Genomic DNA, 21,822 nt, shown 5'->3' with positions numbered 1-21,822 from the left:
AATGAGAGGCAATTAAAGGCCCCTGTGGAGATTATGAACCTTGAAAATTTATTTTCAAAAGTTATGAGGTATTCACGACATGAGGCTGAATATGAAACGCAGCACGATTAAGCTTATCAGTGCTAAAAAACGTGGGTTTTCAAGTGCATTATGTTTACATGTTAATGTGAAACAAAATTTGAAGACTCGTGCAACGCACGGGCACTCAACTAGTGAGTAACAAAAGATTACCACGTATACTCATTGACCACAAAGCACGGTAGTATGCGCACTCACGAAATCATCGAGATACAACCAAAAAAGATATGGCCAAGATTATTGGCAGAAAACCATCCCCAGAAAACAGAAAATACAACAAATCCCCTAGGGTTCGCTTCAACTTTCGTAGCTGCTGCAGGACATGGCGCGGAGCCAAGATTCCAAATAAGAAAGACCAAATCCTGATCATCAAATTACAAAAGAAAAGTAAATTACTCCACCATGTGTGAGAACTGAGAAAGCATCATCGCCTATGTGGTTTTCAGCCGATGAAGAGGCCCGATGCCAGCGGAGCCTCAGTTGTGCTGGTGCGTCGATCAAGGATGTCCCCGTACTCGCATCCCAAAACTACCGCTTGCCACCAACGGTGGAGCATCTCTATCCGAAGTTCCGAACCCCTGTAATTTAGAGGACAAAACGGCGGACAAAATTAGATGGAAATAAATTTAGTCCTCTAAACGCTGACCGCCAGATTGGAACCCAAAATCTTAAAGGACTAAAATATTTTAACACCATTTTTGAAACATCTCAAACACACAAAGTTCAAAGATTCATAAATATTATCCGAAAAACATCCATTCGATCATGTTTGATCCAAAAGCACAACATATCATGTTTATGTTGTCGAGGCTACCACCATCTCGGCCACCTCAAACACCATCGGGCGTTGTTCATCGATCGCGTCGCGGGCGGTGACTCGGGGACGAGATCCGGTGCCATTCCGGCCGGAGGAGGGGAGAACGGTGGCACCGGCAATGACTGATGGGAGATTTGGGTGGGAGGGATGGCCGCTTGGCGGGAGCTTAACTTTTTGTCACCAAGGTGGGCGGGGAAGAAATATGAGAGACGTCTCGAGTTTTAGGGGTCACTCTCTAATTTTAGTCCTTTAATCTTTTTAGGCTCCGGCTCGAGGCGCTTAAGACAGTTAGGGCGGCCCTATCTTTTCACCTCTAAAGCTGCTTTGGGCTTCGGTTAAAGATGCTCTCGTCACGAAAAAACTCCAGACCACCGCCCATGAACTGTAACAATAAATGGCGGTGCATATATGTGTTGTTCTGATTTTACTACCTCTCATCCGAATTAATGAACGTGGACACTGTTGGGCTGTTGTTTACCTCCTACGTGAGCCCGCGTTGATTAATTATGAACGAAGCGAGTATTTGATAAAGTTGTTGTACATTTGTGAAAAAATAGCTAGGAAAGTTATAAAAAGGTCGGAGATTTGTCTAAATTTAAATGTAAATATATCTAGTGTGTAGATGCATCTAAATTTAGATGAACTTGTGACATACTCCTTTATAGTGTTGTATTAGAATTTGATGAATAATAAAACAAACAATTATTCCTTTATTACGAATTTTCTTAACTTCAAACTTCAGTTTAAATGATCCACTGCTTCACATTTCCTGCCTCGAGCGCTCATTTCCTCAGAAAATAGATTAACCACACAACCCGCACGGCTTTAACGCACAGGAGGCGGCTACCACCAACCACGGCGACGGCGGCAGCGGCCACGGAGGAGGGCGGCGGATCAGCGGCGCCTGCGATGGCGTCCGTGGCGGCGGTGGAGGGCGCGGCGGCGGCTCTCCGGTCGGTGCTGTCGCGCGCGCAGCAGGCGGCGGCGCGGTCGGGGCGCGCGCCGGAGTCCGTGCGCGTGGTGGCGGTGAGCAAGACGAAGCCCGTGGGCGTCATCCGCGGCGTGTACGACGCCGGCCACCGCTGCTTCGGCGAGAACTACGTGCAGGAGCTCATCGACAAGGCCCCCCAGGTTATCGCCCCCACGAAAGATGCTTGAAACTTTTCTCCCCTTTCTGGCTGTGTGAAGAAACTGCTGACCGAAACATGACTGAAAGCAAGTTGCTAATGAAACTCATCCAGTACCTACAAAACCTATATGTATATAATTAGCATTTGAGCTGTGGAGGTCAGTTCATTCTTGATTTGATCCCGCGCAACACAACCGAATTTTGTGCATTTCACCGGATGTGCTTCGTAACAGTTCAAAACACTTAGTTGTCTAAGCAAGTGTTCTTCTCTTTGCAGCTCCCCGAGGATATTGAGTGGCATTTCATTGGGAACCTGCAAAGCAACAAAGCCAAAGCCCTCCTAGGTCAGTGCACATATTTCTTGTTTGGCTATTCTGCTGGATATAAAAAGTGCTCTCAACTCTCAAATATCTAAACCACCGGTTGCTTAAGTTTTTATGTTGAGCTAACTTTTCTTTTCTTCTTAACCTGCAGCTGGTGTACCAAATCTTGGCATGGTTGAGAGCGTAGATGATGAGAAGGTATATGATCAACTTCATATTTTTCCTTGTGGTTTACTCTGCAATTGCTCCCGGTTTCACGAAATAGTAACCTTTAAGGCAATCAGTCTTCAGTAGCTGCATTATTTTGGCTGCCTTCTCATATCGTACCTCTTGCTTGGTGAAGATAAAATTATATCAATAGTCTCATCAAACTTGCTATTTCTCATAGGTCAACCTTCGTACAACCAAAAACAACCATGTATGTACTTTATAATATTTCACATAATGATATTTTATTGTGTCACTTAGGAGTTACGCCTTACGAAACAAAATTTGCATTGTTACTGTGTTTGTCTTGTTGCCAGATCGAATTCTCGACTTGCATAAGTAACAAGGCTGAAGGTATTTTTCTTCTTTCAGATTGCTAATCGTCTTGATCGAGTGGTAGCTGATTTGGGGAGAAAACCTCTTAAGGTCTTGGTCCAAGTCAACACAAGTGGAGAAGAATGTGGGTATTCTAGTTCTCTTTTTCAATACAATTGCATGGTATGAATTTCTTAGTGTGTAGAGTGCATGTGGTCCTTACCTTTCAACATCTGTACTCAACACATTGTTTGTAGCTACTGTTAAGTGTTTGTAAGTGATCAATTTTTGTTGTGTGATATCATATTATTCTTGTATTAGCATTGCCACAGTGAATATCTGTAGTTCTCAAGCTCTATTGCCATTTTGCAGCCAAATTTGGAGTGGATCCTTCAGGGTGTGCGGGATTAGCAAAACATGTCAAGTTAAGCTGCCCAAATCTTGTATTTTCTGGTTTGATGACAATTGGCATGCTTGATTATTCCTCAACTCCGGAGAATTTTAAGGTTATAATCTGAGACACAAACTTAGTTGGGAATAATCTGCTTCATAGTGCTAAGGTATGATGTTTGTTGATCACTTAGGCACTCGCTAGCTGCCGGAAGGAGGTATGCGATGAGCTTGGAATACCAGAAGAGCAGTGTGAGCTGTCTATGGGCATGTCTGCGGATTTTGAGCAAGCGGTAAGGAACAGAGTGCAAGAAGAGAACTAGAAGACAGGAAAGCTGAATTACTAGTGCCTAATAATGTGGTACTTTTTTTCTGTTTTTGTGCAGATTGAAATGGGCAGCACAAATGTCAGAGTTGGATCAACTATATTTGGTGCAAGAGAATACCCAAAAAAGAACTAGGATAACTATATAGTTTTGTTGTGTCACTGCCCGCATAGAATATGTACGATTCTCATCTACAGATGAAAATTGGTGATAAATATGTATCCACTTCCTCCAGCATTTCCGCTTTGATGTTTTTCACCATGTGGCATTAATAAAAACATTGTTCATACACCCACCTAAAGGCCATAGTCAATCTTGTAGCAGTTCTATGCCTTGCAAATGGCAATGTCCAACCTTCCGTTTACTGTTAATTGTCCTTGCTTCAGCAAAGCAAACCATCATTTAAGAACACTTATTTAATATCTAGGGAATCACCATGTTACTCCTTAGGCCTTGTTCGGCACACCTGTTTTTTCAGTGGATTGGGGTGTTTTGTTTCTCCGGAACAGCTCTAGATCCTCACAAATACCCGCTGAGCTGTTTCGGTACGCCAGGTTTCAACCGGTTTGGACGTGTCTAGCCCCAAGTATTCCCAAAAAAATTGCTAATACATGTGTGAATTAAAACGCTAGGGACGCCTCGCATTTTTTTCTCGCGAGCTTGCTGAGTGGCATGTGAGATGTGACGAGCTCAGCTTGACCGGCCGGGGTGGCGTGTGACGTGCGCCCACGTGCATCATCCTACCCGTGCAAAGCTAGCTGCATCCTGCATACACTGATCAGTAGCCTAGCACCCTAGCTTAGCAAGGATTTGCCAGGGCTTCGAACCTACCCGGTTAATCCCTGTGTTTTCACCCAAAATACGTGTGGTAACACACTTCAATCCCTGCCTGCCCAACGAGCCCACCGAGTTAATAACCAGAGTAGTACCATTGTTCTGCAGATTTTCCTGTAATAATCCAAACTTCTTTAAGAACTCCCATGCTACACTGGTTTGGCTCTAGTAACTTCTATGGTTCCTGTTTTCGAGAAAAAAAATGCATTTCATACTTCTAGTGAGTTTTTTGTTTTTAAGAATGTGTGATCTACATCAAGGTTCCAAAAGAATTTCACAAACTGAGATACAGTGATCCCAGCTTGGGAGAGAAGCTTTTCCACGCAGCTGAAGGAAACCACCGATCTGATTATCACATTCCATCCCTTTCATCAGATACCAAGCTCCATGTCTCCAAGATTCTGAGATTGTTACACGCAGGGGCTCCTCAGCACTTAGTTAATATCGCCTTTAACGACATGAAGCAAGATAGCAATCTTTGCATAAATAGTAAAGTTCTCTTCGCTAAAATTCCGTCTTCGATTACAAATAGTTTGATACAGGATGGAAGATTACACAACTCGAATTTATGGACTAAAACTATATCACCATCTGACTACTTAGCAGTAGAGAAGAGGCTCATCAAACCCCTAGGGTCAACTAATATGATTGGTCAATCTTCTGATATTTTCAGAATCCTGGAAACTTGGTTGTGTGGCTTCCTCTGTCGTGAAGTGGGACTTTAAACCTTTTCATGAGATGCAACTGACTTGACGAAGCGAAGCAGATGAAGAGCGTACAGTGAACTAGTGAAGGGTCTCTAGTTGTTCTCCAGCTTTGCAAACCTACAAGCTTACAACAGATAATGCACAAAATTTCATGATCACATCCTTATGCCCTCACAACGTGATCATTTCTCTCAGTCACTCGTATCTGGATCCTCACTGGCCATTGGCCAAGATCTCCCTACCACTAAAAACTAAAAACATATACATATGTGGAGGCTTATCTGTGGTTTGGTGGGGTAAATGGAGTAAGCAAATCTGAATTTCAGTTATTGCAAAGTTAAATAAGTATCCGAAACCAGTACAGTGAAACCTCATGATTCCAGTCACAGGAAGAATGATGGAAAAGATGTCAAGAGGAAAAGAATGATCTGAGTGGCACAATTGATGTCGAGAAACTATTGATGACATGGATACCACATGAAGAGTAGGCATCAGCTGATGATTGCAAAAGTAAAGTATGCGTAAGTCCTCCCACTAAATGAAATATAAGAGCCTCTCAAATCTTAATTGCCGGCACACTCTCTTTTGGTTTTCTTTTGGCTCTTGGTTGGCAGCACACTTTTTTTTTTCTTTCTTTCTTTTTCTTTTTTCTTTCTCTTTTTCCTCTAGATGCCAGCATTTTTTATTTTTCTTTTCTGTTTAATATATATTTAGAGTTGCCGACATATGGCAGGCTCCATTTACAAATGACTGCTGGGAGTAATTCGATGCATGATGAGTGCCATAAATGATATATCCTCATGAATATATCAAAGAGGAACAATATGTAAAATCTACGGAATAGTCTAATGGATAGACCAATGGATTGATCCAAGGAGTCAATGGAATGATAGAAAAGAAATGATTGGCTTTCAAGAGCTTTAAACTATTGGATGACTCTGTTTCCAAGGGACTGGACACCATAAAATGAACTCTCCCATTGAGTTTTATCGGAAAATAACAAGTGTGCAAACCCTATATAATAGGCTGACACTGATGCACAAATGAATGAAGTGACTTATACAAAGAGAATGGATACACCGGCGACAGAATGGTACAAGTGGCTTATGCGAGATTGCAATGCATGAATTGTGATGACGAGTGTCAGAGGGTAGCAATTGAAGGATAGAAAAAGAGTGACTGGCTTTCAAGAGCTTCTGACTAGATGGATACATAATTAACAACGCTCACTAAATATTCAGATTGCACAAATGATGGTTCAGTTTTTGTTGCGTATGGCTCTGGTGGGACAAAATAACAATCTAAACATATGGGAGCTAGAATGTGACCAAATAAATTATGTGCACGATCTCAGGTAAACTAGCATTTGAATAAAGCGAGAAAAAATTATACCGTTGCTCATGCCAGCATTCTTGTCTTCAGTTATTCCTTAACCTGCACTGGTATTACAACAATTTAAATTCTATATGAAGGCGTCTGGAAATTTTAATTTGTACATGATACCCATCCCTGACTCAACTAGCAATCAATACACTATATCCTAGAATCTCCTGATTTCAAATACACAAGGGGAAAGAGCCATTTACCTTAGTGCAGATTGATATTGGGACAGCAGATTTGTTGCTGCAAATAGTTGACCTAACTTGATGAGTGGAGAATCATCTGCCTATTGCCTCTAATATCTTTCAAGTAGAAAAATTGCTTGATTATTCCAGGATTCACCAAAACGCATATCACCCCTTGCCAGTTCAGCTCTTAGAATTTCAGGTTCAAGATAAATGGCAGATTCATACAGTTTCCTTGCCTGCAAATATGCCAAATATATTAATAGCTTGCCGAAGTGCACCATTATTGAGCAAAGGCATAGAGAATAAAATCATGAGAGACATCTTTGCAGAAAACTTACCTTGCACATCATCGGGTAACTTGAGATCAGTTGCAGAATGGTCCAAAAGCTTCGTTCTTTTTGCAGGTTGACTCGTCCATAACCTGGATTGCTTCATATGCAGTGAATAATCCACCATTGCATGTATGAAGTTCTAGATAAGCATGAACCAACCTGATAGTATATCATGTTAGGATCAATTAACAGAGCAGCAAATGAGTTTAACATGAACTTTTTTTGGCAGCAGTTCCAAGGCTCCAAGTCTATATTTCATCTACCTTGGTTTAGTCAGTACGTATTCGCCTTTGCGAATGGCTTCCATTAACTTCTCTTACTTATGTTTGACCTCGTCATTTCCATGACAACTCACATCTAACTCTTTCGGTGAACTGTGGATGTCTCCTTGGGCAGCTGACTGCATAGGCTGCACACAACCATGACCTTTAAGTTGTCGAAGTCGGGAAGCCTGTGTAGCCCTGCCAGGAGGCATTGAAGTTAGCCAAGTTTGCAGGCGTGCAGTGCAATAGTATCTAAACAAAAGACTGGGCAAATGTGAGTTCTGATTGAGATCATGCAGATAGAGAACAAGAATTGTACTACTCTGTTGAAGAAAAACTCAAAAAGAAATTTGTAAATTTACCTTAGGCAATCATAATGGAGATCTTCTGAAGTCTTTGGATACATTCTCTTGGAGTGTGAACCTTCTGACAATGTTCCCTGGACCGACGAAAGGGGAATGCCCAAGTTAACAAAGGTTTCGATAAAAACAAGTTAACTAGGGTGATTCCTATATATGCTATCAAAATCGGAAGAAGAAAATGGAGCTTATAGATCAAAATGGATCATAAAGTAGTGGTTTCTACAACAGTACTATTGAAAGTTTTGTTCAGTTCAATAACTTACTAAGCTGTCAGCCGGTAAAGAGCGTAGCTTCCACATCTGTTGCAATACGAAGTATACCCAAGACTGCATGGAATTTTCTGGAAAGGAAAATCAATACTTCTAAGATTTGAAAAGATAAATGCAACATTATATATGAAAACTGAGGAACCAGAGTGTTATATTATCTGAAAATTATGTTCAGTTCTGGAACTTACGAAGAAGTAACGTCTGCACCTATTTGAACGCTAGAGAACCAAATCTTCACTAGTGACAAAAGAAGTGTAATTACACAGTATCAACAAGACGACCAGAAAAATCATAAGAACACCTGCACAAAAAGCCAAATAGATGGTGTATACATATCAGAGATTTCATCCAGGAAGTGAAACAGAGAAACTCTCTGATGCCATTAACTGCGGATTACACGGTTTCCTCAAACATTTCTTTGCTGGAGTGAAGTTCCATTTTGGTTGTACATTACTTACCAGGTTTATGTACATGAAGAAGATACCACACAGGAGACCCTCTTCTGTGCGAACTGGGTACATCCATGGAGATAGTCCTACAAGGCTAGAAGAATGTACAACTCCCAAGAAGCCCTGCAGGGTAGATTGAAATGCAGACTGTTCAGATTATTAAGTAATGAGGTAAATCAAAGAAAAGAAGGTGACTTCTGCGTGTGTGGTATCAGGAAAAAAGCAAGGGTGATTGAGAGAATTGAGGATGGGAACAAAACAAGGAAGCGCTTGTTACCTTGGATTAGCCTAGTCTGATTAGTGGGATGGTGCCCACTAACCGTCTGCATCGCTGTTTTAGCTTCTCGTTGTGGCAATATCTGACATCCAACTCTTGCAGTGAGCTGGGGAGGCCATTCTTGGGCAGCGACCGGATGGCTGGACATCTCTCGATCTCCAATCTCTTGAGGCTGGTGAGCTTGTGTAGCCCTGCTGGGAGACACCGCAGATTGATGCAGTACTCGACAACTAACTCTTGCAGGGAACTCGGGAGGCCATTCCTGCGCAGCGACCGCATGGCTGGGCAGACATAGATCTGTAATCGCTCGAGGCTGGTGAGCTTGCGTAGCCCTGACGGGAGGCACCGCAGCTTTTCGCACCACCAAAATTGGAGCTCCTTGAGGGAGGTGAGGAGGGAAAGGGCCTCCTCTTGCTGCTCTGTGAAGCGCTCCACCTGTTCGTTGAATTCAAGAGATAATCTGGTGAGGGAGGGAGCGAGGAGACGGCAGATCGGCTGAGCAAGGGCTCCTGCGATGTCGTCCGTCTCGAATTCCTGCAATTTGGAGGATGGCTGCTCTTCTCCACCCTGCAGCCCTCGCGCGGGGTCCCAACCAGCAAAGAAATTGGGGATATGGCGGACTTCTAATATGGTGAGCTGGCCCTGGGTGAGGAGATGCAACAGGCCCTCGTGCCTTAAATGCTGGCCCCAATATGTAACTCTTAATTCCTGGAGAGAGGTGAGGTTGGAGAGGGGCACCAGCGTGTCCATGCCCTCCATACGATCTTCAAGAACGAGGCGTTGCAGGGAGGATGGGAAAGGGCAGAGATCCGAATCCTTGTAGGCGGAGAGGAATTTGGGGCAACTTTTTATTTCGATTTTCTGGATGGAGCGCATGGCATGGAGACCTCCTCCTCCTGCCCCGTGGGTATGGGCAGTCAGGATAAGCTCTGGACAACCAAGGATAATAAAATACTTCAGAGAAACGGGGAGTTGGGCCGGTAAGAGCAGCAGCCCATCATTTTCCTCTTCTTGTTCCGCAGCTACTACCTCTTCCTCCACCTGCAGCACTTCATCTTTTTGTTGATTTGTTCCATGTGTATCCTGCAATTTAACACCTGAAGAAGCTGGCACTGATAGCGATGCTGCCTCTACGTTCAACAGTGTTATCTTGTCACACAAACATATTTCCAGATGAGACAGGTCAGGGAGATGAGAGAGTAGACGTGTTAGTTCCTGCCCGCTAGCAGTCCAACTCATTATCTCAAGACGGGTGACCGGAAGCTGCCATTTCACATCACTTTTTACTAACGGCAGAAACACAATACCAGACTTACTTATTTTGAGGGTCTTTAACGAGGTTAGCATTTGAAGGTGTTTATTAGACAGAGGTGGGCAGTTTTCAAAACTCAATTCTTGTAGATGGGTTAACTTATCGAACGCCAAAACCGTCTCGTCTAGGCTAGGCAGAGCATCATTACCTTCCATTTCCAAAGGGACGGATGATTTGTTTGAGTAACTTAACAGCTCCAGACCTCTTCCTACATGTTGCAGTGTAACATTGCACAAAGTGTGACTATAAGGAGTAGGAGGCAGTGACAAGAGTTCTGGGCAATTCTCTATTTCAATCTCTTTTAGCCTAGGAAACCAAGTCACATTCAAATCTCCATCCGGAGGGTAGCAAGTAGTATAAGATGAAAACGGGAGCGTAGTTAGTTTAGGGCAATCCTTCACAATGAGTATTTCTATAATTGAGAAGTACCAAGGGCAAAATTCATTTGCTACCCACCTTCTAAATCTTGGCAACCCAATGAGTTCTAGCCTTTTCAAGTTAGGGAAGCTCGGACCTCTAATGCAACCAAAATACTCTTCTCCGGTCTCGTGAACCATATATAGCTCTCCAAGCGGTGGAAGGGATTCCCAATCAGTGTTGTCAAGGCGGAGAGCCTCCAGACCTCTCGTGGACAGGTTTGTACCTAGCCATGTAGGGCACGTGGAGCCTCCATGCCCATCAATGGATAGCTCATGAATACTGGTGTGTGGCCGAAGGCTTTCAAGTTGTTGATCTTCTGCGCCAGGATTTATATCAGATCGGTCTTCCTTCCAGTTCAGTGTTAATTTGTGCAAGCGGTATTTGTATGATAGTTTTGCCTCATGTGCCTCATTTACTGCTGCATTATCAAGATTATATATGGCAAGTGATCCTCCTAGATCTTCTAATTTCCCCAGCTCCCTTAATTCAAAACCACTACTTTCTTTTTTGACTTCAAATCTCTGTAGCTGTTGTAAGCTATACAACTTTCCCACATTACAAATATTTGAGTGGACTTCCTCATTATGAGATAAAAAATGCCGCAACTTTACAAGGTTAGTCATATCTCCAAGCAGACTATGAGAATTGTGCCACTTCCTTATGTCTAGGACCCTTAATTGATAGAATCTTGAGATATTCCTTGGTAAATGTTCATTACTACCGTATCTTGACTCAAGCCGCAAGTACCGAAGATGGACAAGGTTTGGCACACTGAGCAACAGAGACTCCACAGGGTAGTACATTGTTGACAAAAAGACAACTCGCAGAGAATTTGCATTTTTAAATAAATCACTGAATATGGGAACAAAGCTTGGATCATAATTTCCAAACAACATCAAAGTGCGTAGGTTCTCAAATTTGATTATGTTCCTTATTTTATCCAGTCCTTTCCTAAAATTTTCTTGCACAACTCCATCAGTGCTATCACCTGGATCAATGCAACTAATGGACATGTGATAGACAGATGGTGCAATTCCTAGATCTCTTAGACTAGATGAAGCTATATGTAGACATTCTTGTGATGAAACATTCAATGCCAAATCATGTAGCAGGTCATGCATAACATAGTGTGTACCTAAATCGTCTGTTTCTTTTTTGAAAAATCCATAATTAACTAAGTCATTCAAGTTGTGACACCCTACATCTTCAATTCTTTTGGTTGTATGACCTGGATGCAAGATGTCAAGTCCTATCCAGAAGTGAATTAGCTCCTCAGATTCAAACTTGTAATCCTCTGGAAATAATGCACAAAAGGAAAAACATTGTTGCAGGTGAAAAGGGAGGTAGTCATAGCTAAGCTTCAATGCGGGCATAATATCGTTATCACCGGTTTGTAATTCCCATTCTCTACTTTCAAGAACCCTCGTCCAAATAACTACAGTAGGGTTTTTTCTCAGTAAGCTACCCACAGTTTTTGCTGCAAGAGGAGAACCCTTCAACTTTTCAACAATCTTTTCCCCAATTTCAAGCAAGTTTTTATCAATATATTGTCGATTAGTTTCACCAAAGACGTATGCTACAAAAAGGCTCCAATATTCTTTCGGCTCCAAACCTTCTAGTTGTAAGAGTTCATCTCCTTTCTTAACCATTTCAGCGACTTCAAGGAATCGAGTTGTGATTAGAATTATGTCTCCGTTTCCTTGCACTTTTTTAAAGGGAACTAGCAATCTATTCCACTCATCTTCATTACCATATTTCCAAATATCATCCAAAACAAGTAAAAATCTTCTGTTTTTTAGTCTTTTTTCAATCAATTTCTGAAGTTGGTCCAGGTTTTGAACCTCATTATCCGGTCTGTCATTTTTTTCATCTTCAGCTTTAGGAATGGAGCTCACAATCTCTCGTGTTAACTTATACACACTAAAGTCAAGAGATACACACACCCAAACTCGAATTTGGAAATGTTCTTCAACTCTTTTGCTATTATATATGTACTGAGTGAGAGTAGTCTTTCCTATGCCCCCAGGACCAACTATAGGAATGACGGTGAGATCTCTATGAATGTTTTCAACATTTGTAATGTCCACGACAATGGTGTTCTTCTGTTGGTCCCTCCCATACACAATATGCTCTAATGGTCCTGAGGTGGTCGTGGGTCTATTTCCAGAAGCAGAATTAACAATGCCATGGTCAGATCCCTGTAACTCTATGAGTAGAATATCGGAGACGCTCTCACGCAGCGGCTTTAGTTTGTCTGCGATACATTTCATCCTTTTAGAGACGCCCACCCTATCAAATTTTAACTTTGGTACTCTGCTAGGGGCAAGCTTACTATCATCAGTGACAGACAGAGGAGAAGAGCAGAGGAGTCGTTTACCGAAGGCACGGGTGGCGGTACGAGCACGGGAGGCGAGCCGGCGCCCGCACTTGCAGGAGTATTCCTGGTCAGACTCCTTGTCGGACTCCTCATCGGAGTCCTCGTCAGAACCACGAGCAGCAGGCAAGCACGAGGCGCAACAGAACTGCTTGGCGGCGGCACTGGCGACGTGGGCGGTGTTACGGGCACCGGAGGTGAGGCGGCGCGCGCACTTGCATGACTCGTCGTCACACGAGAGCTGCCTAGCGGCGGCACCGGCGACGTGGCGAACGACTCGGACGAGGTTGCGGCCGCACCCGAGGTCTTCGACGGCTTCGGAGGAGCCGTCGATCTCGTCCTGGATGCGGAAGTAGTCGAGCTCGCCCAGCGCGTTCTCCGCTTCGTACCCCAGGTCCCGCAGCTTCTGCAGCAGGACCGCCAGCGCGGGGTTGTCGATCTCCACTCGCAGAGCACGGTTGAGTATGCCCTGCGCGCAGAGCAGCTCCGTCTTGAGGGCATCGATGTTGGGCTCAAGCTCCGTGCTGGCCGCCCACAGCTCCACCAGGCCGTCGGACAGCGGGCTCAGCGCCTTGCTCACCACCCATTGCGCCCCGGCGACGGCGCCGCCCTTAATCAGGGCCGCCTCCATCAGCAGCGGCTGGCAAACAGCTTTTCTTTTTTTGTTTTTCTTTCGGGGAAAACAGGCAAAAGATGCGGATTGTGATTGCTGCTCGGAGATGAGCGTGCAGATCAAAGGAGCGAATTGCTTGGAGCAAACTACGTTTTTTTGGAAGATGGCTAACTACATTTTTTTGGGATTTTCTGGAAAATGGTTGCGAATGCAATGGCTTGTCGGAGATGAGCGGAAGAGGATGCAGAGTTGCTTGGAGGCGTTGGTGTCGGTGTGTTTTGGAAAAGAAGTGGATGATCAGAAACGAGAGAGATGGTCCATCTATAAAGATCCGACGAGGCCGACACCCACCGCGACGACCCACCGCGACGACCGCTGCAGTGCAAAGGCCTTTCCAGCTGCGCGCCACTGACCTATCACTTCGTTCAGGGCATCTCCAGCGGCGCGACGCAAACGGACGCTGAGCGACCGTTTGTGTCCGCCGTGACCGGAAATGCATCTGGGCCTGTTCCAGTGGAGCGACGCAAAGTGACCGGGGCGTCCGCAGAGACGTAAACATGGCCCAAATATGCGCTAGGTTTGCGTCTCCGCGGACGCTCGACGGTCGCTCCGAGTGTCCGCTCTCCTCGCGCGGGCCCGCCTGGCAGCGGCACAACTGCTTCGTCTTCCGCGGCATTACTTCCTGGCGGCGCGCTGCAGCCTTTGCAGGGCCGCGTTAATGGCGTGCCTCGGCTTCCGCGAGCGTGCGCAGCGTCGATGCGTCTTCTCCGCGCATGCGGCACCGAGGCGTCGCTTCGGCAGTCTGCGGCCGCGTTAATGGCGATGCCTCGCGTGGCTCGCGGCCGTCGCCTACCTCTGCGCACGTAGCAATGGCGATGCCACGCGTGGCGCGGCCGTCGCCCTGCCTCCGCGCTATATATACAGGGGCGCGAGCATCTCATCTCCTCCCCACAAACCCTAGCCGCCGCTGCCGTAGCGCCCCTTCCTCTCAAGCAGATCCACCATGAGCAGCGCCAGACGCGGCCAGGCTGCCGCGCCTCCACCTCCACCTTCACCTCCCACTCCACCTCCTCCGGCGTCGAGCTCCTCCGCGCTGAAGACAGCACGGGCGACCTCCTCGACCCGGTCAGGGACGCCGCGGCCCTGGCACTCGCGGCGCAGGAAGCAGAGGAGGAGCTGGCGGGCCACGCGGTGTTGGACGCCGAGCTGGAACAGCGCAGGCTCGCGGCTGCCGCTGCAGCCGAGGACTCCGACTCGGAGATATCTTGGTCATCCGATGACCCTGATGCGCCGACGCCGGAGGAGAAGGCGGTGGAGCAGCGGGCCCTCGTCGAGTCTTTCGAGACGCTCAAGGACGAGGCCGCCAACGCGAGGCTGGAGCAGTGTCTGCAAGAGGACGCGGCGGCGCACCGAGCCATAGCGGCCTCGCGGGAGGCGGCGGTGAAGCAGGCGACGGAACGACGCAACGACGGTGCCGACCCGTCAGGAAGCAAGTAGTCTAGGCTTATAGATCTGCTTTGTACAGTTTTTATGCATTTTTATGTACTACTTTCAATGTTTGTACTATGTTGCAATTCAAAAAATGGGCCGCCCCGGTGGGAGCACACCCAGACGCAAACGGACGAGCGGACAAAATATATCCGCGGGGAGACGCAACAGACGCTCACGACCACTTTTGGGCGTCCAAAATGCGTCGTGCCGCTGGAGATGCCCTCATGTAGCAGCCTGCAGCCCATCAATGGCTCCAGTCTCTGTGCCTGACGTGCTCTGTTTGTCATAGAACCCTTCACATGGACAGAATTATTGACGGGTGAAGCAATAACCTGGCAGCTCAGATTTAATCTTATCAAGGAAGGTTTTACCGAACACGAAAGTTTACAAAACAACAAACAATGAACAAATGAATAAATTTTAGAAGTAAAAATATACTTGCGCAAAAAAGAAAACGGAACAAGTGATCATTTTACAGGTTCAGACGACACATCTAGCGGCATTTTACGTTCAATAAATTTGGGTAATACATTCTTTTTTATATTTCTGGCCACCCGAGGAAAACAACAGAAATTTTAATAACATGTTCTTATTTCCCCCGGGGAAAAAAGTGTTCCCATTACTATGACAGTCTGACTTCTCCTATTTTGTTTTCCAAAGCATTTCTTGTTTTGTTATTAATTGGCTTGTTAGTTCCTGTAGTTTTAATGTTTTTCTTTAAAATGTTGACTCATTGATTTTAAAAAAAAAACACGAGGAGAGGATCCCAAGGGTCTACATACCTTCACTTATTCAGCGTCCAAGTATATATTATAGGGATTTCTATTCTCGTGCCCTCTGGTTATTAGTTGTACTCAGTTTTCTCCAGCTTCTTAGTTTTCCTCAGTTTTCACCAAGTCCTTGTCTGAAATCCGCAGAAAGAGCTCGGACGGAAGGAATCCGTTAAGTTGACCGTTTCGTGCTGACGAGTGGGGTCGTGTCGTTTGTGGGTCGCGTCGTATGGGGCCGCGTCGTGTGGGGCTGTTAGGAAGGGACCGTGTGGGACATGACGAGAATGTGTTTGTGTGGCCGTAGCGTGTGAAGCCATGTGGGTCCGGGACGTGGAAACGAGTGGTTTCTGTCTCTTTCGCCCAGATTAGCAGTTTTCAATGTACCTTTATCCTCTCTCTCGCTCGACCTCATTCATATTTGATAGCCCAAATTGGTAGCAAATCTAGAGCAGTTTCTCATTCTATTTTTTAACGCCATTCATTTCTTTATGCCTTCGTTTTTACCCAATCAGGTAGAAAATCTAGGGCACAAATCCAGAGAAAATATAGGATAAACTGCATACAACAGCCAACATAGCATAGATATATTCACGACAGATCCAACAGTAGTACCGATAGATACAACATAAGCTACATTTTACATGAATTTAAGCTGCTCTACAGATAGAGCAGTCACATACAGAGAGTGCAGTAGGCACGTTCAACGCCTCCAGGTAGCGTCTGTGACTCGCTTGGAGGTTACGCAGGTGAATTCCAAGTGCTTTGTGTTTGGCCATGAACGCATGCACATTCACGGTCGTTCCAACTATAGCGTCGCATCTGCCAATGGATTCAGCATGGTTCACCAGGCAGTTGAAGTCGGTGGCGCGGAGCTTCCTGTTGCAGAAGGGGCACTTGTAAATGCCTCGAGCAAAGGGGCCATCGTAATGGTCGGACTGCAGCCTCCTGAGGACGTGACGAGTCTTGGTGTGGAAGGAATCGTCGTCGTTGTCGATGTCGCTGCTCTGCACCTGTCACGTAGCACCAAAGATCGTGCAAAAAACACGGAGTCAATTGCAACGATGATGGAATAGAGAGTGAACAAAGATCATGCATGATAATATGGGCTCGAAAAAAAGAGGTAGCCTCAGTTACATTGGACACACTTATATCCAGGATTTGAGTCAGTAAACCAAAGATCATGCACAATAAATTTGTACACACCAATTGTTTACTGACCAAACCCTGAATCAATTTGTGCCCAAATATTCATCATCATCAGCACAAACTCTTAAACAAAATCAAATCACAAACACTTATAACGCAAGATCTAACACAAAAGGATTGAACTAGGAACAGACGAACCCTAATAACGCAAGATCTAACACAAATGGATTGAACTACGAACAGACGAACCCTAATAACGCTAGATCTAACACAAAAGGATTGAAAATAGAATAAGAACAAGGGAGCAAAGGGTTACCTCCGGCTCGTCATCGACGATGCTGGTGTCGTAGGGGTTCTCCGGCGCGACGTACGGCACTGGTTCGTACGGATTCCAAGCGACGGGGGCCTGGACGGTGGCGGCGGCCGATGCGCCGGCTGCTACGTTGAAAGTAGCGACAGGGGCCTGGACGGGGGCAGCGGCCGATGCGCCGGCGGCTGATGCGCCGACAATGGGCATCTCATTCTTCTCCATCGCCGGCGGTTTCCTTCGGGGTTTTTTCTTCGGTTGTGGAGAAGCTGATGGGACAGGAGAGGCGGTTGCAGTGAGAACGTGCGTCGAGGGAGAGAAAAATGGCTCTATAAAGACGAAGATGGCGTGTACCGCAACACGCGTCCGCTATGCACGGCTGCAGCATGCACCGCGACACGAGTCTAACCCTGGGACGTTTGGTGTACTCAGTTATAACCTCGGACCTTATACATAAATTTTATCTGTACTCAGTTTTCCCCTCGAGTACTTAGACTGGCAAGTGCAATATACTCAGTTTTACCCTCAAGTAGCTGGTCAACAGAGAGTCAACAAATGAGATTAACATATCTAATTGAGTCATTTCATGCGCAAAAAAATCCAAAAAAATAAAAACATAGTGGCACCTACTCATGGAGTCTTCCTACGCAACATGCCACCTAGAAAACCTTAACAAACATATATAAATCAAGTTTTACCACAAATTTCCACTTCTCAGAATCACTAGTGTAGCTATGAAGATGCATGGTTTTCCACTCAAACCCCTTTGCAAAACATCTTCCCAAAAAACATAGTTTGTCTAAATGATGCCATAATTGTCACTCATGTATATTTGAATTGCAAATAATTTGATGTAGCCCAATATGAATTATATTGTACAAAACACGCATTTTTTATTTTGTAATTCTTTTGTTTGAATCCCTTAGTCTATTTACTATTTATGTGCCCTTGGATTCTTAGTACTATTCAGTTTTGCCCTCAAGTTCTGTCACAAATGCTCTCAGAAGCCCAAACTTATCCTGATTGGTTGAGCCGTTGTCACACAGATCGACTCCACGAATCGTTGATCAACTGATCTAACGGGAAGTATACCCCTCTCCTTCTCTTCGTGGCCACCTCTCTCTCTCTCTCTCTCTCTCTCTCTCTCTCTCTCTCTCTCTCTCTTCGTGGCCACCCCTCTCTCTCTCTCTCTCTCTCTGTCAGTGGAGAGTTCCACCCCTCTATTTATGTGTAATAACGAGTTTGCCACGTAATATAGTTTGCGGATTTCGGTGAATGCATTATTTGTCACCCCTCCAACAATTATCAACTATCTTTAGCTTTCCTTTTCTTTTAGGAAATATAGTTTGGGATATAGTTTTGGTAATTTGAAACGGCCCAAAAGTGGTATAATTTTGGTATAAACATGAGGCATACATATTTGCGGATTTCGGTGAATGCATTATTGTCACCCCTCTAACAATTATCAACTATCTTTAGCTTTTCTTTTCTTGTAGGGAATATAGTTTGGGATATAGTTTTGGTAATTTGAAACGGCCCAAAAGTGGTATAATTTTGGTATAAACATGAGGCATACATATTTGCGGATTTCGGTGAATGCATTATTGTCACCCCTCTAACAAATATCAACTATCTTTAGCTTTCCTTTTCTTTTAGGGAATATAGTTTGGGATATACTTTTGGTAATTTGAAACGTCCCAAAAGTGGTATAATTTTGGTATAAATATGATGCATACATATTTGCGGATTTCGGTGAATGCATTATTGTCACCCCTCTAACAGTTATCAACTATCTTTAGCTTTCCTTTTCTTTTAGGGGATATAGTTTTGGCATATTTGGGGAATTTCGGTGAATGGATTATTTGTCAGCCCTCTAACAAATATCAACTTTCTTTAGCATTCCAATATAGTTGGTAATTTTGGTGAATGCACACACTAACTATGAAAACAACTACAAGTACATGTAACTGAATAATGGATTTGTAACAAGGTATCCCTTGTAACAACTTCTAGCGCCTGGTGAGTAATGATAAGAATCCGATCGCAATTATACAACAGAAAAAATAACCAGCCATCAGATTAGCTTGCTTCTTCAACTCGATCAACTTCCTTAACTGCTTGTTCATTTTCTTCAGTTCTCTCTTCACTTCCACCAGTCCTGCATTGGGAGCATTAGGCATAATCGGAATAGCTCCTCTTTCCGCCGCATTCTCTACAGCAAGTCCCCCCTCCCAAATTGAGCTCCCCAATAGCCCCAATTGATTCTTGCAATTGAAGCCTCTGAACGTACACATCGATCCACTCGAAATGCCTGCATTTCTTCAGGATCTGAAAACAACAACGTGAACCCTAAATCCCAAATTCGAGGGAATAACAAGAAAATCGAGAGAAAACAGAGAAATTGGAGCGAGATCTAACCTTATGCCCCTCTCTATATGGCAAGCTCTCGCATGCAAGGAACTCACGTCCACGGTTGCCGTTGTCATCCGTCTTACAGATCGACCGCTTCAGAGGCTCCTGGCGTGGGCAGTCAGGGCATCTTGTCAAAGGCACGGGTCCATATTGCGGCCATGAAGAACGGGAGGTCGAAGAGAAACTAGACATCACCCGCCTGCCGGAGAAGGGCTGCCGCTGGCGGAGAAGAAGAACAATGGGGCGCGGGAAAAGAAAGGGGAAGCAATGGCACGGGCACGGGCGCGGGGCTGGCTCGGGCTCCCATTTTGCAACGGTCACCTGGGTAAACTGTGGGTCCAGCGCGCTAACGTGGACAAGTTGTGGGTCCCACGATGATCTGGATAAGTGGAGACGTGTCCACTGCGGGGCACCACAGAGGCCCCACTTGCCAGCACCAACCAACGTCAACTAAACGGGAATCCTCCGTCCGAGCTCCTTCTGCGGGTTTCAGACAAGGGATTGGGGAAAACTGAGGAAAAACTAAGGAGTTGGGGAAAACTGAGTACAACTAAGAACCCGAGGGCACGAAAATAGAAATCCCTATATTATAAGCATGGAACTTTTATCCATGGGTCAAATTATACCTACAAATACCAAACAGATAATTTTGTACTTTGAGTCGCATTAAAAAACGTTTTAAATGGTGTAATTTTATAATAAATAATTTATATTTTGTTGATCATATTTATGAGTAAACTTTTTTGTTAACTATGTACCCGTACGAAGGAAGTACCATATGAGAAAAAAATGATTTAGTAAAACAAATAACTTTTCCCTACATCACTTTTTTCGAAACTTCTTTCTTACATGTGCGGTTTCAGTAACAACTAAGCTTCCTCACTTTGTTCATTTTTACGTTTTAGTGGGGAATATCATGCTTCTGTGAAACACACTCATACATCACCTTCTTGCAATTTCCGCCGGAGTGTCATAGCTCTTCATCACTCCCGGCTGTTGTGGCAATACTAAAAGAGTAGATAGGGAAAAAAAACGTGATGTGCTCTCGAGCATACCCATCACAGTGTCAAAACATAAAAATAATGTAGACGGTGAGAAACACATACATGTGTTTCTTGCAACTTCTTTCTTACATGTGCGGTTTCAGTAACAACTAAGCTTCCTCAGTTTGATCATTTATACTTTTTAGTGGTGTATATCATGCATCTGTGAAACACGTACATACATCACCTTCTCGCAATTTCCTCCGGACTGTCATGGCTCTTCATCACTCCCCGCTGTTGTGGCAATACTAAAAGAGTATATAGGAAAAAGAACGTGATGTGCTCTCGAGCACACCGATCACAGTGTCAAAACATGAAAATAATGTAGACGGTGAGAAGAAGCTTGCATGTCCACTTAAATGCATATGTGCTGTTTTTGGTGATTCTGCATGTTGTCATAATTTTTTTTATGTGGGGTTCTTTCATGTTGAGACGGACTAACCAGCACCGTTGCTATAAGCATTCTTTTTTTTACTTTGAATCTCACATGTGTTTGTTATGTTTACTGGCCAAATCAAGCCTACCTATTCATAAAAAAAACTCAAAGTCGTACCTGAAACCCTATTTGAAACTTACAAAGGTTACATGAACTTGTACCACGAATATGCCTGATAGAAATCTAAATTGAGGTCCTCACAAAACAGCAATGCCAGCAAAGCAAGAAAATTTATGTTGCAGAAGGAATTCCTTATTAACGCAACACTACCATGTGCTACTTTACCAATGTAAATGCATTGGTGGCACCCTCAACCCACCAAAGTTCAAACTCTATGTTTGATATTTTGGTGTCACGTAAAGATGAACTATTCTTTAATAGAAGGTGAATGTTGTGACATCATCAATCTTAAGACCCGTCGGACCAGTTCTTGAACTCGGCCTCTTAAAGGTGCTCATAGAGGTATGGGGTGTGTGTGTGCGTGCGATTATAAGTGCGAGTGTATGTACGTATTTGTGAACGCATTCTGTGTTCTGCAAAAGGAAATACATTTAAGCATGGCCAAGGTGAAGCTGGTTTCAACTTCCAATTGTAACATTTGAAGACGAGACCATTAGTACTCGGTCTACATGCTTCAAGCCTTCAAAACACTGCTTAGCTTAATTTTTAAGTTTAGTTTTCATTTGAAAGTATAAAAACCGAAATCTGCATCTATGGGGACCTTAAACCTAGGCGAATGTGGGTTGCACAGCCAGTGTCGTGACCAGTGAGCTTAGCTGACTTCATTTAAACACTACTAGGAAACACTTATTGATAGAAATAGCTTCTTTGGCGCATTTAAAAAGGCACGCT

General features: G+C 44.5%; 2 protein-coding genes across 10 annotated transcripts; one reads left to right on the top strand and one right to left on the bottom strand.

Annotated features, from left to right (window-relative positions):
• Window positions 1–1,683: 1,683 nt before the first annotated feature.
• LOC127348215 (uncharacterized) lies at window positions 1,684–3,912 on the top strand. The gene is made up of 7 exons (XM_051374306.1): window positions 1,684–2,026; window positions 2,302–2,368; window positions 2,499–2,545; window positions 2,927–3,014; window positions 3,242–3,375; window positions 3,454–3,552; window positions 3,646–3,912. Exons 1-7 carry the CDS (start codon window positions 1,805–1,807, stop codon window positions 3,718–3,720), a joined length of 732 nt encoding a protein of 243 aa, XP_051230266.1. The 5' UTR covers window positions 1,684–1,804; the 3' UTR covers window positions 3,721–3,912.
• A 601-nt stretch (window positions 3,913–4,513) lies between these two features.
• Window positions 4,514–13,675, bottom strand: LOC127348172 (uncharacterized). Of its 9 annotated transcripts, none has more exons than XM_051374290.2 (10): window positions 8,647–13,675; window positions 8,379–8,492; window positions 8,109–8,221; window positions 7,915–7,991; window positions 7,652–7,728; window positions 7,290–7,487; window positions 7,033–7,185; window positions 6,713–6,930; window positions 6,519–6,565; window positions 4,514–4,820 (listed from the first exon to the last, which is right to left on the bottom strand). In XM_051374290.2, the coding sequence occupies exon 1, from the start codon at window positions 13,381–13,383 to the stop codon at window positions 8,653–8,655; it is 4,731 nt and encodes a 1,576-aa protein (XP_051230250.1). In that variant the 5' UTR covers window positions 13,384–13,675; the 3' UTR covers window positions 4,514–4,820; window positions 6,519–6,565; window positions 6,713–6,930; window positions 7,033–7,185; window positions 7,290–7,487; window positions 7,652–7,728; window positions 7,915–7,991; window positions 8,109–8,221; window positions 8,379–8,492; window positions 8,647–8,652. The 9 variants fall into 9 exon arrangements, with proteins under 9 accessions (XP_051230250.1, XP_051230246.1, XP_051230257.1 ...); XM_051374286.2 differs by lacking the exon at window positions 4,514–4,820 and adding an exon at window positions 4,875–5,250; XM_051374297.2 differs by lacking the exon at window positions 4,514–4,820 and adding an exon at window positions 4,875–5,250 and having other exon boundaries at window positions 6,519–6,560.
• Window positions 13,676–21,822: the final 8,147 nt, after the last annotated feature.

This window comes from Lolium perenne, chromosome 1 (genome assembly GCF_019359855.2).
Source record: "Lolium perenne isolate Kyuss_39 chromosome 1, Kyuss_2.0, whole genome shotgun sequence".
Lineage (NCBI taxonomy): Eukaryota > Viridiplantae > Streptophyta > Magnoliopsida > Poales > Poaceae > Lolium > Lolium perenne.
The sequence above is the reverse complement of the archived record's forward strand: the minus strand, read 5'-3'. Positions and strand labels throughout refer to the sequence as shown.